At 46.4% G+C, this 19,017-nt stretch overlaps 1 protein-coding gene across 1 annotated transcript; it reads left to right on the forward strand.

Annotated features, from left to right (window-relative positions):
• Positions 1–265: 265 nt before the first annotated feature.
• On the forward strand, positions 266–13,543 carry LOC132589715 (olfactomedin-like). The gene is made up of 4 exons (XM_060262442.1): positions 266–444; positions 5,400–5,609; positions 8,146–8,317; positions 12,636–13,543. The coding sequence occupies exons 1-4, from the start codon at positions 379–381 to the stop codon at positions 13,541–13,543; spliced, it is 1,356 nt and encodes a 451-aa protein (XP_060118425.1). The 5' UTR covers positions 266–378.
• The last annotated feature ends 5,474 nt before the right edge of the window (positions 13,544–19,017 follow it).

A 19,017-nucleotide genomic window follows, 5' to 3' on the forward strand; every position in this document is an offset into this window, starting at 1 on the left:
AACTACTAGGAAACAGGGCTGTTTACAAGCCACATAATTTCTCATAATTCAGAATTTCCAAATATAAACCAGGAGCCTTTATCAAAATAGACTTTGATGAGACATATAACATGGCTCAGCCAAGTAATAAATGAAGGGAAATTGCTGGTTTAAGAAGGTGGTCATAGTTCTTAACAAGACACCTTGACCTTAAAGTTTAAAGGTTGCTTGCGAGCACACAAGAAAGGCCCAAACAAAACTTAAAAGTGTCCTATTTGCATTTCTGTATCCTAGGTTACGGCAGATCATATCATCTTCCATGATGTAGGAACACCAACTGACGTGAATAATGAGTGTGTTTGCAGTATAGAGCTCCCTGACACTGCCTTTCCTACGCATATGGTTGTTTTCCTGCAAGATGCCTTTGCGAATTTCACCACTGATACTGAGCACGAGGTAGAAAAGGTAAGTGGCATCCTGTAGCATCAAGAAGCAGGATAAAGTGGTCCCCCATCCACCTGGTTTCACCTGCTTCCTAAGAGAGCATCATATTTACATTTGTTTATGGGAAGGGGAGTTAAAAGTTTCTCAAAACATATTAAGACCTACTCTCAAACAACTACCATTGTTCTCAGTTTATTCCTTGTTTTACACAAATGATGTTGGGTATGCTTATGTTCCAGGGAAAATAAAAGGTAGGAATTACAAGACTAAGGTTCACTATTAAAATGTTGCCATGCAACTTTATATTACAAAATCCCTCTTGAATGAAATCCCTGTAAATGTATTCAATATTGGAACATATTGTGTCAATATCTTCAATAGTGAGGCATGTTCCCTCTTCTTTTCTGAGCTGTAAGAAATTCCAGAGTCAGCACTTACTTGGGCTGGGTTCCTGTTGGAAGAGAAAGCAATGGAGACGCACAGTTTTTAGCAGGGGTCATTGCATGGAAAAAGAAGTGCTGGAGAGCATTAGCATAACTCATTTGCATAACATTTGCATATGTCACACACCCCTGACATCACCAGAAGGTGTACTAAATTATATCAGACCAGCATCTACCTTAAAAAGCTTATTGAATTATAATTGTCATAATAAAACCTTACTTCCATCATTCTTTTTAAAATACTTTTACCGTTTAAAATACTTATATCGTTTGTATAAATAGGGAGTTGTCCAAAAAGACCACCACAACCACGTTTAACTTTAAAAGGGGTAAATACACTGAGATGAGGAGGCATGTGAGGAGGAAACTGAAAGGAAAGGTACATACGGTCAAAACCCTTGGGGAAGCTTGGACGCTATTTAAAACTATAATCCTAGAAGCTCAGATAAAATACATACCACAAGTTAGGAAAGGCACAAACAGGCATAAGAAAAGGCCTGCATAGTTAACAAACAAAGTAATGGAAGCTGTAAAAGGTAAGAAGGACTCCTTTAAGCGGTGGAAAACCAGTCCAAGTGAGATTAGTAAAAGGGAACACAGGCTGTGGCAAATCAAATGCAAGACTGTGATCAGGCAGGCAAAAAGGGACTATGAGGAGCATATTGCAAAAAACATAAAGACCAACAATAAAACTTTCTTCAAATATATTAGAAGTAGGAAACCAGCCAGGGAGGCAGTGGGGCCCTTGGACGACCATGGGGTAAAAGGATTACTGAAAGAGGATAGGGAAATGGCTGAGAAGCTAAATGAATTTTTTGCCTCTGTCTTCACTGTGGAAGACGAGAACTTTTTGCCCGCCCCAGAACCACTAATTTTGGAAGGGGTGTTGAAAGACCTGAGTCAGATTGAGGTGACAAAAGAGGAGGTCCTACAACTGATAGACAAATTAAAAACTAATAAGTCACCAGGTCCGGATGGCATACATCCGAGAGTTCTGAAAGAACTCAAAATTGAACTTGTGGATCTTCTAACAAAAATCTGTAATCTTTCATTGAAATCTGCCTCCGTTCCTGAGGACTGGAAGGTAGCAAATGTCACCCCCATCTTTAAAAAAGGTTCCAGAGGAGATCCGGGAAATTACAGGCCAGTCAGTCTGACTTCAATACCGGGAAAGTTGGTAGAAACCATTATCAAGGAAAGAATGAGTAGGCACATTGATGAACACGGGTTATTGAGTAAGACTCAGCATGGGTTCTGCAAGGGAAGATCTTGCCTCACTAACCTGTTACATTTCTTTGAGTGGGTAAACAAACATGTGGACAAAGGAGACCCGATAGATGTTGTTTACCTTGACTTCCAGAAAGCTTTTGATAAAGTTCCTCATCAAAGGCTCCTTAGAAAGCTTGAGAGTCATGGAGTAAAAGGACAGGTCCTCTTGTGGATCAAAAACTGGCTGAGTAATAGGAAGCAGAGAGTGAGTATTAATGGGCAGTCTTCGCAGTGGAGGACGGTAAGCAGTGGGGTGCCGCAGGGCTCGGTACTGGGTCCCATTCTCTTTAACTTGTTCATAAATGATTTAGAGTTGGGAGTGAGCAGTGAAGTGGCCAAGTTTGCGGATGACACTAAATTGTTCAGGGTGGTGAGAACCAGAGAGGATTGTGAGGAACTCCAAAGGGATCTGTTGAGGCTGGGTGAGTGGGCGTCAACGTGGCAGATGCGGTTCAATGTGGCCAAGTGCAAAGTAATGCACATTGGGGCCAAGAATCCCAGCTACAAATACAAGTTGATGGGGTGTGAACTGGCAGAGACTGACCAAGAGAGAGATCTTGGGGTCGTGGTAGATAACTCACTGAAAATGTCAAGACAGTGTGCGTTTGCAATAAAAAAGGCCAATGCCATGCTGGGAATTATTAGGAAGGGAATTGAAAACAAATCAGCCAGTATCATAATGCCCCTGTATAAATCTATGGTGCGGTCTCATTTGGAGTACTGTGTGCAGTTCTGGTCGCCGCACCTCAAAAAGGATATTATAGCATTGGAGAAAGTCCAGAGAAGGGCAACTAGAATGATTAAAGGGCTGGAGCACTTTCCCTATGAAGAAAGGTTGAAACGCTTGGGACTCTTTAGCTTGGAGAAATGTCGACTGCGGGGTGACATGATAGAGGTTTACAAGATAATGCATGGGATGGAGAAGGTAGAGAAAGAAGTACTTTTCTCCCTTTCTCACAATACAAGAACTCGTGGGCATTCGATGAAATTGCTGAGCAGACAGGTTAAAACGGATAAAAGGAAGTACTTCTTCACCCAAAGGGTGATTAACATGTGGAATTCACTGCCACAGGAGGTGGTGGTGGCCACAAGTATAGCCACCTTCAAGAGGGGTTTAGATAAAAATATGGAGCACAGGTCCATCAGTGGCTATTAGCCACAGTGTATGTGTGTATATAAAATTTTTTGCCACTGTGTGACACAGAGTGTTGAACTTGATGGGCCGTTGGCCTGATCCAACATGGCTTCTCTTATGTTCTTATGTACTTTCTCCTATGTGGCCACTATGGTATGAGGAAGATTTCCATCTGTTTGCTTTATATGTTCTGGTTATTTTTCCATTTTTTGTGGGGGGGAAATATTAGAAAGTCTGTCAAATCTTAGAGTTCAGCAAAATTCTCAGGGGGGTTGAACAAAGGAGCCCAGAAGCAAATTTTTTTTGGGGGGGGGATTTAGAAGAAGAAGAAGATATTGGATTTATATCCTGCCCTCCACTCCGAAGAGTCTCAGAGTGTCTCACAATCTCCTTTTACCTTCCTCCCCCACAACAGACACCCTGTGAGGCGGGTGAAGCTGGAGAGGGCTCTTACAGCAGCTGCCCTTTCAAGGACAACCTCTGCCAGAGCTATGGCTGACCCAAGGCCATTCCAGTAGGTGCAAGTGGAGGAGTGGGGAATCAAACCCGGTTCTCCCAGATAAGAGTCCGCACACTTCACCACTACACCAAACTGCCTCTCCACACCAAACTTTCTCTTTAAGAAAGAAAGAGCACAATAACATTTAGAGGTTCTACAGCTCTGCTCCTGTGAGCTCCTGCCCAAAATGAGACCTGGTTTTTAATGAGATTTCCTTTACTTACAACTAAAAGCAGAGCACAAATGGAAGCAAAGGTAATTTCTGCACAGGTTATTTGCCCCAGGTCCAATGCTGTAGGGGAGTATGTTATTTTTATGGGCCCCTAAACAAAGTGCCCCTGCCCCAGTTGTCTTCCATTATTTCATATGGGGTGGGAGAATTCCATGTTGTCTCCAGGGCAAAAACAGCCAAAGATACAACAGCAAGCAAAACAACCACTGGATAAAAGCCTCCTGATGCAAACAGAACCAAAAAGCCCAATATAACCAATACAAAACCAGAGAATCCCAACAGAACCATGGAGTAATGTGGCAAACCTAACACAACTAAGGTCAAAGTACAGAATTCAAGCCAAATCAATTTAACAAGGAGGGATACATAAAACAAGTGGCCACTAGGAACAATGGGAGCTGCCAGAAGGAAGAATGGGAGATGCCAGAATGCCCACTGGGCATAATGGGAGCCAGGAATGCCAACTGACTTTCATGAGTTCTATATATATACAGAACACAAAAGTTGCAGTGAAAATGTGGAATGGATTTACAGTATGGGTCTCTGGGCCAGATAGCCTGCTCTGGGACAGGAATGACAGGCCCAAGAGTAGAAGGATGGCGTCAGGGACTGCAGATTGAATGGCAGGCACCACAGTGGAATGATGGACCCTAGGAATAGAATCGGGTCTTCAGAACTGGAATGACAGGCCTCAGACTGAAATGACAGTCCTTAGAGCCAGATGAACTACTTTGGGATTTGAATACCCCGTGCTGTTTATGTGGTTCCAGGGACTGCCATTCCACTCTGGGTCTTTCCAGTTCCAGTAAACGAAGGGGCCAGGGGGTGAGAAAATGTATCCACACCCTTCTGACCTCAATCTTCACCATCTTCACTTTGTAGCTATTTTTAAAGGGGTAGTGGTGAATCAGAACATGTCTCCCAGCTGGTCCCCTGATCAGCTGTGAGTGGGCTTCTTGTTTGGTGGCTGTTCAACTGTTGAACAGGTTGACTGCAAAATTCACAGCACATGTAACTTCAATGGTATTTTTTACAAAAAGATCAGAACAAAGCAGAGGAAAACTTGAAAGCGGGACAATCAGATGGCAACATTATGTGATGTTCCCAAAAAAACAAAAGTGGAAGCCACAGTGGATAAAAACCTCAGTAGGAACGCAGCCTATAATGGAACACTTCCCCTCCAAAGGATTCCCACACAGAGAAAACTAGTAAGGAGTTGGACCGCTGAGCTGTCATTTGAACCCACAGCCACCCTGTTCAAATCCAAGCCCTAACTTCTATGCACATGCCACTCTGGTTCTTAATCTCAGCCCATGGTTGTGAAAAGGTGATTGACAAAAGGGACTTTTCATGTCCTCTGAAGAATGTACATTGCAAATGTTTCTTACCTTTCTCTAGATTACAGCAATCCACTTCAGAATTATAGAATTTCAGGATAAACTGAAAAACCTGACTGATACAATAAGTAAGTACGAAGGGAAAGGCTTTAAGGATGAAGCAGACTATCAGAAAGTCAAAGACGCCATCGATGAGTTGGACAAGATTGGCAAAGAGCTGAATACCATTCTGAATAAAACTGATTTGGGGATTGAAGACATGCTCAACAAGGTAGGTGAATAATATTCAAGGAAAGCCATAAGTCACATGGCTATATGACAGGAATTCCCCCCTCCCCCACAACTCCAGTGCTGCTTCTTTTCACAATCTGGGGCCCAGCCAGAGGCATTTCATCCAGTGACATCATAGGGAGGGGCCTCCATTAACACTACCTATGAATTTATGGAGAAGCTCCCTCCCCATAAATTGAGGGAGCACCCCTGCCCAACAATGCCCATGGACTAGGCCAAACCCAGGAAAAGGTGGGAGTTGGCCAGTGGTTATAGTGGTATCTCAGAGGTCTCTTGCTGTGTCCTGTTTTTGAAATTCACTTTTAGAATAGTCACTTCACGATCTGCAAATATACATATCATGTGCTCATAAAATTGCATCCTCTGGTCCACTGTTTTTGAAACTTGGATGGTGTTCTGAGCTCCAGATACCCACAGATCAATTCACCATTATATCCTATGGGAATTGATCTCCATAGGGAATAATGGAGTGTCCAGCAGACATTTCCCTTCCCCCCCCCTGTTTTCTGATGACCCTGAAGCAGGGGGAGGGCCTGCAAACTGAGGGATCCCCTGCCCCCAACTGGGGATTGGCAACCGCATGCCTGGGTGGTGAACTATTGTCAACACACACCTACTTGACCAAGTCTTTAAGAGTGTAGTCATTTTGAGAAGGAAAAAAAGGCTTGCTGGGGCCATTAATTTTCAAAAGGATCTGGTTCACCATCCACTTAAATGAATATAAACAATCACAGGCTTGAAGAAGGCACAAAATATCTGTCTGCCAAAAGAACCCCCAAATACTATAACAATATGTATGCAACATAGCAATACAGTGTTATTCCTCCCCCCAATCATTAACTAGTTGAACAAATTTGAGTCCAGCAACACCTTTAAGACAAAGTTTTATTCTGTTTTAGCTCGATTAGCATTTCTAAGAAGCTGGGGTTGTAAAGTCATTAACACCACTTCTTTGCAACCAAGAGGGAAGATCACACATGGACTCTACCACCCCATTCATGCCTTTGAAGATAATCATCTCTCCTTCTTGAAAATTTAAATTGGACGCCCCCCAAGTCCTGTGTTGGTTGCCTGGAGGGGGCTGAGCCCCTGCTGGGAAAATCCAGGAGGGGCTCAAGCCCCAGAGCCCCTACGTAGTTTACGCCTATGCCCTGAGTCACTCCCCAGAACTGGGGATAAAATGGCAGGGAACAATGCTGGAGCAACCCCCCCCCCCCAAAAAAAGAAGTCCGAAAAAAGCCTTCAATAGTAACCTCTTGCTTTACTGCAACCCAAAATGGGGGACGTGAAATAAAATGTAAAAAAAAAGGAAGGGAAATCACCAAGGAAGCAGACAGCAGGAAAATCTCACTAAATAGATTGCTATGTGAAAGAGGAATTCAGTCCTGATTTTTCCACTCTTTTCAGCAAACAAACAAACAAACAAAAACTGAATCGCAACACAGAGGAACCTGGGGAAAACCCAACCCCCCCCCCCCCCGAGTAAACTAGCTAAGCAATCCCCGCTCCTTGCCCAGCAGCAAAGCTCTTTATCCCATACAAGCAAACCTTAACCCTCTCTGTCAGGGCTTTTTTTTTTTTTGTAGAAATAGCTCAGCAGGAATGCATTTGCATATTAGGCCACACCCCCTAACATCAACATTGTTTCACAGGGACTCATTTGCATATTAGGCCACACTCCCTGATGCCAAGTCAGCCGGAACTGCGTTCCTGCTCAAAAAAAGCCCTGCTCTTCATCCAAAACCACAGCCTTAACAAAGGGAATGTTCACTCGTTTTACAATTATACAGATTTGGATCACATTGCAACAAACAGGAACTCTGTTATTGGTGGGCAACAGTGCCTGTCAAGCTTTGGAAGGTGCCTATTCATGTTTCCAAGGCTGGAAAACACTACCCCCACTGTTGTCTAATGTTTCTGGGTGGGTTTCATTTTCTGAATCACCCCGAGCTGCACCCAAAAGCTTGGAGATTTTTTTGGAGACCAGTGCCAGATTAAACCCTGTGGAGGTCCCTAGGCAGTCAAAATCTCGGGGGGGTTCCCTTGCAAATTATCTCCTGCAGTCACCTTATCAAAAGCCCCTTTGACAAAGCTGCAGGGGAGAGGCAAACCAGCCCAAGGTCCCTAAAGGCATGGGGTCCCATAGGCTAGTGTCTACTTGGTCTATTTGTTAATCTGGCCCTGTTCGAGACCACATGCATGCTGAACATCACCTCCCAAGCCTCAATCTGACCAGAATTCAACATGAATTTTGGCTTGTCAAACGGTTCATGCCCAGCCCTACTCTGGAGTATACTGTCACTCAGCATAGAACTGCCTTGAGCTTGGTTGGTCCCTACATCAAATGAAAATCAAGAAGGTGGTCTTGGTTCCCAAAAAAATGGCTGCTTAAATCTGTGTCTCATCTCCACTCCCAATGATTTCTGGCAGCGAGGAACTGCTTGAGTTTCTCCACAATTTGCTGTGGTGGAAAAGTGGCTGGAGCTGTTCTATAAAATATGTGCCATACGCTACAGGTCAACAACATCTCTAGCATGGTTTGGCAGCTGGAAACTTTTGATGAAAACAATGTGCTGGTAACATTAAGGGAAATTGATACACTCCGTAAACAACTGGCTGATTGTGAAGAAGCTGCTGGGAATCCCAACTTTGGTCTGCCATCTGCTCAGCTCACACGTCCTGAGATTGGTGAGTATTGCTGACATTTGGAGGTAGGGCTTGTTGCTGTGGGCTGGAATGGAAATTGTTCATAGGTTTCTTTGGAAGTTCCATGCCACGGATGTGCTGGCATGTCACCAACCAGTGCTCGACCGCCTTCCTGCCTGCGTCCCATCCCGATGGTGACAGGTAGTGGGGCCAGGCGATCTTACCCACCTCCGGCACTGGTGTTATGTAATGCCAGGTCCATTAATAACAAGACCGCTGTCCTCCGGGATTTCTTACTGGAACAGGAGGTGGACCTGGCATGCGTGACCGAGACCTGGGTGCGTGATGGGGAGACCGTAGCCCTCTCTCAGATGGCGCCCCCGGGATACTCGGACTTTCACCAGTCCCGGTCTAGTGGGCGGGGGGGAGGAGTGGCGCTTCTCATACGAGAGGTAGGGCCCTCCCAGCTCCGGAGATCAGGGGTGTTGAATGTGTCGGCCTGATGTGGGACATTGGGGAGGGTTTGGCGATCTGGCTGGTGTACCGTCCGCCTAACGCACCGGCCGGCACCTTATCATCCCTGATGGAGGCCGCGGCGGGCTGGGCATTGGAGTACCCAAGGCTGCTGGTCTTGGGTGACTTCAATGTTCACGCCGATGACGCGGCCTCCAGTCAGGCGATGGACCTGGTGTCATCCATGGCGACACTGGGACTCTCCCAAGTTGTCACAATGCCCACTCATCAGGCGGGGCACATGTTAGACCTGGTCTTCGCGGCGAGAGTTTTAGTGAACGATATTACTGCCAGAGCAGTGCCATGGTCGGATCACTATGCCCTTAAGGCTCGCGTGGGTGTGCCACCCCAAACCTGTTTAGGCGGAGAGCGTATTTTAGCTCGCCCGCGGTGCCTGATAGACCCGGAACGGTTCCTGCCGGCCCTGCGGGATCCCAGGCCCCCTGGCGATTCCTTGGATGGTCTGGTGGAGTCCTGGAATGATAGACTCTCCAGAGCTATCGAAGAAATCGCACCTAGACGTTCTCTGCGCTCCCGTTTGAAGTCGACGCCCTGGTATAACCAGGGGTTGCGACAACTAAAACGGGAACTCAGTCGACTAGAGAGGCAATGGTGGCGTACTCAAGACGAAGCGACTCGAACATCTTATAGAGAGATTATGAAGTCCTATGAGGTGGCAATCAAAACTGCAAAGAGAACATACTTTGTGGCTGAGATTGCGTCCGCAACATCGCGCCCGGCACAACTATTTAATATAATTCGGAGTCTAACAACACTGCCGCAGGGCAGACCAAATTGTAAAGAATTGGAGATTGGCTGTGAGGCTTTTGCGAATTTCTTTGCGGACAAGATCGCGTCGCTCCACCTTGACCTCCCTGCCACATTGGAGGCAGTTAGCGAAACCGAGGCTCCGGGCCTGTCTTCGGATTATGTTCTGGATGGTTTCAGCCCTCTCAGCCTGGAGGAAGTTGACAGGATCCTCTTATCTGCTCGCTCAACAACCTGTAAATTGGACCTGTGTCCCTCCTGGCTCATTGAATCATGCCAGAGGGAGCTTAGATATCCTGTACGGGATATCATAAATAGATCCCTCATGGAAGGGCAATTCCCAACACAGCTTAAAGAGGCGGTGGTCCATCCCCTCTTGAAAAAAACATCATTAGACCCGGCCCAATTGGCACATTATCGGCCGGTCTCGAATTTGCCCTTTTTGGGCAAACTTATCGAGAGGGCAGTGGCGATGCAGCTACAGACTTTCCTGGATGACGCTTCTGTCCTTGATCCCCTTCAGTCCGTCTTCCGCCCGGGCCATGGGACGGAGACGGTGCTGGTTGCCCTAGTAGATGACCTGCAACGGCATCTGGATCGGGGCGGCTCAGCGGTACTGATGCTGTTGGACCTATCGGTGGCGTTCGATACGGTCGACCATCGGCTGCTGGCCCACCGTCTCACCGACGCGGGGATTCAGGGGTTAGCCTTGCAATGGCTTTCCTCTTTCCTTGAAGGTCGGGGACAGAGGGTCGCTATTGGGGATGAGCTGTCCCGTAGGCACACGCTCGATTGCGGGGTGCCTCAGGGTGCGGTTCTTTCCCCGATGTTATTTAACATCTATATGCGTCCCCTCGCCCAGATTGCCCGAAGGTACGGGCTGGGTTGTCACCAGTATGCTGATGACACCCAGCTTTATCTGCTTATGGACGGCCAGCCGGTCTGCGCCCCACAAAATCTGGACCGGGCACTACAGGCTGTGGCTGGGTGGCTCAAGCAGAGCGGGCTGAGGCTAAATCCGGTGAAGACAGAGGTCCTTTGCTTGGGCCGTCGGGGTCCGGGAAGGGAAATACCCCTTCCGATTTTTGACGGTGCGCCGCTGATTGCGACGCATAGAGTCAGGAGCCTGGGGGTACTTCTGGAGCCTTCCTTAACAATGGAGGCCCAGATAGCAGCCACTGCCAAGTCCGCATTCTTCCATCTTAGGAGGGCAAGGCAGCTGGCTCCCTTCCTGGAGCGCGACGATCTAGCAACGGTGATCCAAGCTACGGTCACCTCGAGGTTGGACTACTGCAATGCCCTCTACATGGGGCTGCCCCTGTGCCGAACCCGGAAATTGCAGCTGGTGCAGAACGCCGACACCCGGTTGTTATTGGGGCTCCCAAGGTGGGAGCACATCCAGCCGGGACTTCGGGCTCTGCACTGGCTGCCAATATCCTACCGAGTTCGGTACAAGGTGCTGGTTATTACCTTTAAAGCCCTATATGGCCTAGGACCTGCCTACCTGAGGGACCGTCTCTTCCCACACGTTCCCCAGTGAGCACTGAGATCGGGAACTCAAAATCTCCTGGTTGTCCCCGGGCCAAAAGAAGCCCGTTTGAAAGCTACAAGGGACAGGGCCTTCTCCATAATGGCTCCATCTTGGTGGAACCAGCTGCCGGAAGAGGTAAGGGCCCTGCGGGACCTTACCCAATTCCGCAGGGCCTGTAAGACAGCCCTCTTCCGGCTGGCCCACAACTGACCGGCACTGAGCACTGAACACTGAACACTGAACATCGAATTTGAATTGAGCGTAACTTAAGATCGCTGAATGATTTTAATGTTTTATGTATATAACAAATGTTTAGATTTTTAACTATAAATTATGTAATGTTAATTTTAATGCTTAATTTTATATTATATGTTAGTTTTACATGTTGTAAGCCGCCCTGAGCCACCTAGTGGGAAGGGCGGGATATAAATCTCAGATAAATAAAATAAAAATAAATAAACTTAATGAACAGTGACACAGATAATATCCTCACTGTACATATTTAAGGATATCAGGCTCATGAAACGTTTACAGTTATCAAAATCTTTCCTTAATCTTAGACCTGCTTCTCTTACCTTTTCCTCACTGGACCAGTTCCCAATTTTACCAGTTCCCTACAATACTCTAATACTGAGCCCTTTTCATTTCCATGGCTTTGCAGTTTTACAGTTAGAATTTCAGAAAGAAAATGTATAATAAATGGCTTGCCAATCATGGCGAGGAGGGGTTTGGCAGCGTTATGCAGAAAAATTATCTTGGGGACAAAGGATTCTAGGTTGATCCAATCATAGAATGGTGGGATATAACCCTTTTCCAAAAGAACATAAGAGAAGCCATGTTGGATCAGGCCAATGGCCCATCCAGTCCAACACTCTGTATCACACAGTGGCCAAAAATTTATATATACACATATATATACACACTGTGGCTAATAGCCACTGATGGACCTCTTCTCCGTATTTTTATCTAACTCCCTCTTGAAGCTGCCTATGCTTGTAGCTGCCACCACCTCCTGTGGCAGTGAATTCCACATGTTAATCACCCTTTGGGTGAAGAAGTACCTCCTTTTATCTGTTCTAATCCGACTGCTCAGCAATTTCATTGAATGCCCACAAGTTCTTGTATTGTGAGAAAGGGAGAAAAGTACTTCTTTCTCTACCTTCTCCATCCCATGCATAATCTTGTAAACCTCTATCATGTCACCCCGCAGTCAGCGTTTCTCCAAGCTAAAGAGCCCCAAGCGTTTTAACCTTTCTTCATAGGGAAAGTGTTCCAACCCTTTAATCATTCTAGTTGCCCTTTTCTGCACTTTTTCCAATGCTATAATATCCTTTTTGAGGTGCAGTGACCAGAATTGCACACAGTATTCCAAATGAGACCACACCATAGATTTATACAGGGGCATTAAGATAAATTATGATAAAGGAATTAGCTAAGACAAGAAGTCTTTGGCACCGTTGTCACAGAAAACAACATGATGTGGTCAAGAGAAGAAGCATCTTAGCAGCAGGGGTGTAATTTTCTTCCTGTTCCCTTTTTTCTTGGCAGGAACTTGTGATGACAAAATCTTGTTGAATATTAGCAAACCATTCATAGTGAAACTCAACTGGCGAGGGTTCAGTTACAAATATGGTGGCTGGGGCAAGGACTTTGCCTTGGGGACCAAGAATCCAGACACATACTGGGTTGCTCCACTCAACACAGACGAACGTTTAATGGAGACCTATCGCATCTACAGCACCTATAAAGATCTACTATTATACAGAAACCAGGTGGAAAGAAGCCTTTCCCAGCACATTGGGCTCACCTGGAACTACATCAACTGCGGACAAGGGAGTGGGATGATCTTGTACAACAATAGCTTCTTTTACAACTGCTACAACTCCAGGAACCTGTGCAAGCAGGATCTGAAAAACAATCACATTAAACGTGCGAAAGTGGATGATGCTGTTTTCAACAACTGGTTCTCCTACAGTGGTGTCAATTGGCAGGACTTTGACTTTGCTGGTGACGAGAAGGGCTTGTGGGTAACGTATTCCACCGAGAAGAGTAAAGGGAAGCTAATCATTGGGAAAGTAGATCCTAAGACTCTGAAAATACGAAAGACTTGGCAAACCTCACTGAACAAGCCTGAAGTGACCAACACATTCATGATCTGTGGGGTACTGTATGCCCTCAAGCGAGTGAGCGCACATAAGGAATTAATATTTTATAGCTACGACACCAATACAAACAAAGAAAACAGATTAGAAATTGTAATGGAGAAACTGTCGGACACAGCGCAAAGTGTGAGCTACAACCCCAACGATCACAAGGTATACATGTACAATGATGGCTACCTTGTCACTTACGACATGATGTTCAACTACCATCCCCCCAAAACAAATCACACTGTGCCTCCCAAAGAAAGGGCTGTTGTAGCTAGAGGAGGCAGGCGACAATTTGCAATGTTATGACAGAGAGCTAAGGACAGGGTTGCCTATAACTCATCTATTGGCAGTATAAAAATGTATAAATAAAACCAGAAACAGACATGGGAAATATCAATAGTATTTATATGGGTTTACATGGTGTCGCAGAATTAATTCATTGTCTCTTAACAACAAATTGAGGTTGGTTTTAGGTACAGCTGTTCCTTTCACCAAGACAGAAACAGGCACTGATGTTTTGCCTGATGCCCACTTGCTTCTTCTCATGTTCCCTACAGCAAAGAGCCAATTGTGTATTTCTTCAGCAGGAGGTACATCAGAAGACCTCAGGAGGTGCTTCAGAAGACCTCATGAGGCATCACCTTTGGATCTGCATGAAGCACCCATTTAGAAATAGCTGTTGCCATCATAGGTCGATGCTTAGCTATGAACCTCCAGTTTCTGTAATTGTCCCCCATAGCGGCCATTTTATTATCAGTTTTATCTTCCATGGTAACCATTTTGTGGTGATTTCCACTACTGTTTCTTAAAGTGCCCACAGGTTCATCAAGGTTAGAGACTATGGGTCTAGCGCACATTTCACTACCTCTTTCTGGTTTTTAGGGCCCCTAGCACAAAAGGAACAAAGAGGATTGGGCTACTCCTTCCGCAACCCAGTAGCATAGCTGTCCATCAGTGCCACAGCTGTGCCACAGTAGAAATCACCAGCACATCAGTCCTCATGCCAGTATTGGCATAAGAGAGAAATTGTCCCTAGACATTTGACCTTATTAAGTGTTGGCTAAATGCAAATCTGTAGGCCAGATAAGCTCCCTGCTCATCACTTGCCACTCACCCTTTACACCTGCACTATAGCAAGATTTCTCACAAATCCTTATTTGCCATAAGTATATATTTAAATCATTTCGGTATGAATTTTGGTGGCATATATACACTTTTAGCTGTTGAACTGAAACACTGGCTGATAGGACCACAAAGGAAATTTGGGTGTGCTGGAGGATCTCTCCTGTTTTATACCGGCACTGACTCCAAACATTCAGAAATAACAATACAGCTTTTAAAACACTGCTATACATATATATTCATCTCTTTATGAGAATGTACATAAAAATGATTGCTTAGGGGTACAATTGCCATCAGTGGCGTCTGGTCTAAAAGAACTTATTCACAAATGGAAGTCACAACCTAGGGTTGCCAAGTCCAATTCAAGAAATATCTGGGGACTTTGGGGGAGGAGCCAGTAGACTTTGGGGGTGGAGCCAGGAGACATTAGGGGTGGAGCCAAGATCAAGGCTGTGACAAGCAAAATTGTTCTGACAATCACAAAAGGGAGTTCTGACCATCACATTTAAAGGGACGGCACACCTTTTCAATCCCTTCCTAGCATAGGAAATAATGAAGGATAGGGGCACCTTCTTTTGGGGCTCATAGAATTGGACCCCCTGGTCCAATCATTTTGAAACTTGGGGGGTATTTTGGGGAGAGGCACTAGATCCTATACTGAAAATTTGGTGCCTCTACCCCAAAAAACAGCCCCCCCAGAGCCCCAGATATGCGGATCAAATCTCCATGATTTTCTATGGGGATAAATAGAGTGCCCAGCAGACATTTCCCTCCCCTCCCCCCACTTTCTGACGACACTGAAGGGGGGGAAGGGCCTCCAAACCGGGGGATCCCCTGCCCCCCCCCCTTGGGATTGGCAACCTTATTTCCCCGCCAATTCCAGGCGCCCAGAAAAACCCAGCCAGGCTCCTTGGAGTGGAATAAAAGGTGATACCTGGAATAAAAGGTGATAGCTGCCCCTGAGGAGGCTGCCATTTCCCAGCCTGGCCGCCTCCTTCTCCGGGAGGGAAGAAACCTTCCGGGGCTCCTCCAGGGGACAGAGCGGCGAGCAGGCCTGGCGAGGCGGGGAAGGCCGGCCTCCTTCGGCTGGGTAAGGCTGCTGCCTCTGAAGCGAGGGGCTTCTCCTCTCTCCCCGCAAATGGCAATGGCAGCTGCAAGGGGAGGCGGGCGGGCTGCTCGCTGGCCTGGAGACGCCGCTTCTCCTAGGCTGCTCCCCTCGAGGGCCCGCCGCTGCTCTCGCTTCCGCAGCCTGCAAAGGGACCGGGCAGGGGCGGAGGGAGATGGTGCTGCTGAGCCCAGCCGGGCCCTTGGGAGGGTGGCCACTTGCTGCCGGCCTTTGTGGACGCTCCCCGTGGAAACCGGAGCAGAGCGTGTCAGTGTGCGGTTGTGCGCATATTGCGCCGCTGCAGCCCCGAGGGAAAGGGAGGGGAGAGGAGGCGTTGCGCAGGGTAGGGGGCAGCAGGGCCGGGGCGAGGCGGCAGTGGTGGGGCGGCGTGGTGGAAAGCAGGGCCCCGCAGCCAGGCCCAGTGCCAGCAGCACCGCCGGCAGCCCCGAGGCCGGGGCCAGCAGCTGCCCGCGCCGTCCGAAGCCCCTCGCCGGCGGCCGGCCCCAGCAGCCGCTGGTCGAAGGCCAGCAGCCCCGAGAAAAAGGGAGGGGAGGGAAGGCTGCCTGGGACCGCCGGCGAGGGCCGGTTGGTGGCGGCGCGGACAGGCCACTAGCTGCCGCCTCCTCCTCTCCGCTCCCGGGTCTGTTCTGTTGGCTGGTGGGAAGGCCCGGCCCAGGCGCCCCCCAGCTCTCTCCCCACCCACCCCCCCGCCCCCAGATTTTTTGAGAGTGGGGGTTGAGGCTCAAAACTCGGGGGTCCCCCGCCAGGGCGGGAGGGTTGGCAAGCCTATCACAACCTCTTGGTAAAGCTATCAAATGATGAACATATATGCATGCAGCAATCAAGTAGATATTGGATTTATATCCCGCCCTCCACTCCGAAGAGTCTCAGAGCGGCTCACAATCTCCTTTCCCTTCCTCCCCCACAACAGACACCCTGTGAGGTGGGTGGGGCTCTCACAGCAGCTGCCCTTTCAAGGACAACCTCTGCCAGAGCTATGGCTGACCCAAGGCCATGCTAGCAGGTGCAAGTGGAGGAGTGGGGAATCAAACCCGGTTCTCCCAGATAAGAGTCTGCACACGTAACCACTACACCAAACTGGCTCTCCGTGAGGAGGAGAGAGAAGATGCATATCTTTTGCAGCAATCTAACTTTTTAGACCCACCAGCTTCACATCAAGGACGTTTTACTTCAAGTAATCTACTGAAACTCTAGTTTTGTTTAAAATAGTCTTGAATCATTTTCTGGTTTCTTGAACTTAGGGCAGTTATAACCTTGAATGTTTTAAACAATAACTTTTGATCAGGAAACATCGCTAATCAAAGATGTTTGGGAATGGACTGTGGTCATTCATTGATATAAGAAATGCATTCTAATCAGTACCTTGTATGATCATTTAGCAAATTCCTTAGCTGTGATTGCATAGTCAAAATATATTCTGATCAGTACCTTGTATGATCATTTAGCAAATTCCTTAGCTGTGATTGCATAGTCAAAATATATTCTGAGGCAGCGACCTGATTCAAATTCAGTGCTGAATGGTTCTATACAGAAGTGATTCAGCACTAGTTCAAAAGTCTGCACATTAATGTTTATCGCACAGGATGTATTTTTAAAATGTAGCCTTTATAGAGAAGACAAGAAAAAAGCGGGGGGGGGGGGAGGGGAAGGCTGGTGCAGTTGGCTGCATTTGCAGGCCCAGAAGCCAGTCTTTAATATGGGAACTACCTATAAACCATATAAGCCCATCTTTCTCTTCCTAGCCCTCTTTTAGTCTCTCCCCATACCTTCTTCCATCCTCTTTTAAAATTCCTAAATAAAACAAAAAAGCAAATGGCGACTGCGCCACTGGAATTGTTAACTTTAGCCGGGGGAGTGAGTGTCCCAGCTGTAGATCCTACCCGTTGAAGGGCGATAGACTAAACAAATATTAAAAATATAAGCAGGAATATTAAAAATATAAACTGGAATTCTCCATGCAAACCATTCTGGATGAAAGCAGTTTTGTTTCTCCTTTGACATCCAATTATTTCAATGTTTGAGGGCACAGACTATTGTGACTGTATGAGGAATGATATCTCTCACATTTCAGGGTAGATGTGCCATTATACCAGTCTAGCTGTCTGGTCCATAATGGGTCCTGCTATTTTTCAAAACGGACACTCATTCATGCTTACCTGGACGCCAGAGTTTTTAGTTGTATGTAAGCTAATTTGGGAGCCAATTTTTGGCCAAAGAGGAGATATGTCTTAATTTGCTAGACTGGGAAGAAGAAACAACAACAACATGGGATCACAGTTCATAATAGAGAAAATAAAGACAACCTAACACTGTGGTCTCCTGGCTAACATATTAGTAAAAATTTTACCCGAAGTACTTTTATCACAAATGTATGTATCCTGAAAGAAACAAAGAGGTTGCAGACAGCATTTACCAGTCAAACCCAGAAGGCTTTGGATCTGTTTTAAGAAAAAGTTAAGGACAGATTTGCTACAAACACATACACTGAAATATAACAGGAGGCTAAAAACCTTGATGTGTACAGGAATATCCTTGAGAAAGAATTTGATGAAATGAGCCTAAACTGGGTGCTCATTGGATGGACTTTTTTTTTTTGTATTAGTGCACTTCCTTCTAATGTGACAAATAGCTTTGTAAGATTTGTGATAAAAATATTTTTGATAATTTTTTTCCCTAATATGTTAGCCAGCATATCACAGTGTTTGGTTGTCAGTATTTTCTCTATACTGGGAAGAACTGCAGAGGAATGCACTTGGAATCACCCCTCTTTACCCACTTTGATCAACAAATATGTTACAGACATAAACCACACACATAGATGCACACTTAGAGATACTCTCGCGTTACATATAAACAATCAGTGGAGAAGGGAACAGGGTAGAGGAAGGAAAACCAAGATCATTTTAATTTCGTATTGTAAACATATAAATACAGAGAGAGAGACAGAGAACTGGGATGGTATCAGATGTATTAAGGGAGGGGGTCCTAAACCATGGAGATGCTGGTGAGCCTCCCACATATTGGCAAGTGATGATCCATGGTACATATCGTCAACCTAGGAAGAAGAAACTGGTGCCTTTCTTTGCTAGGAAACTCCCGTAGACCAAGGGTTCCCTGGAAAGTACCCAGTAAACCAGCTGCCACCACCCAGGACCTTCCAAGAACTTCTAGATTGACCCACTAAGAAGGCACTCTTTCAGTATAGTACTAGAGCAATAACAAAATAACTTACGATCAACTTGTAGCGCCCATGCAGTCTATCAAATGGGGAAGAGATAGGGTTGCCAAGTCTTACCTTGGCTTCAGTGGGGGGATAATTATTTCATGCACGCTGTTATGACATCACCAGGAAGTGACATCATGATGCTGGGCATGTCATACTGGGGATGCTATAGGATTTGGGTAAAAACTTTATGGTACCATAGAGTTTTTACTTGAAGGTTAGAGTGTCCCCAGCCCAGCATGATGACGTCACTTCTGGATGGCATCATCTCACCAGGCACGTCACAGCACAATGGAGCTTTTTGGGGTG

Source organism: Heteronotia binoei, chromosome 21 (assembly GCF_032191835.1).
Source record: "Heteronotia binoei isolate CCM8104 ecotype False Entrance Well chromosome 21, APGP_CSIRO_Hbin_v1, whole genome shotgun sequence".
Classification (NCBI taxonomy): domain Eukaryota; kingdom Metazoa; phylum Chordata; class Lepidosauria; order Squamata; family Gekkonidae; genus Heteronotia; species Heteronotia binoei.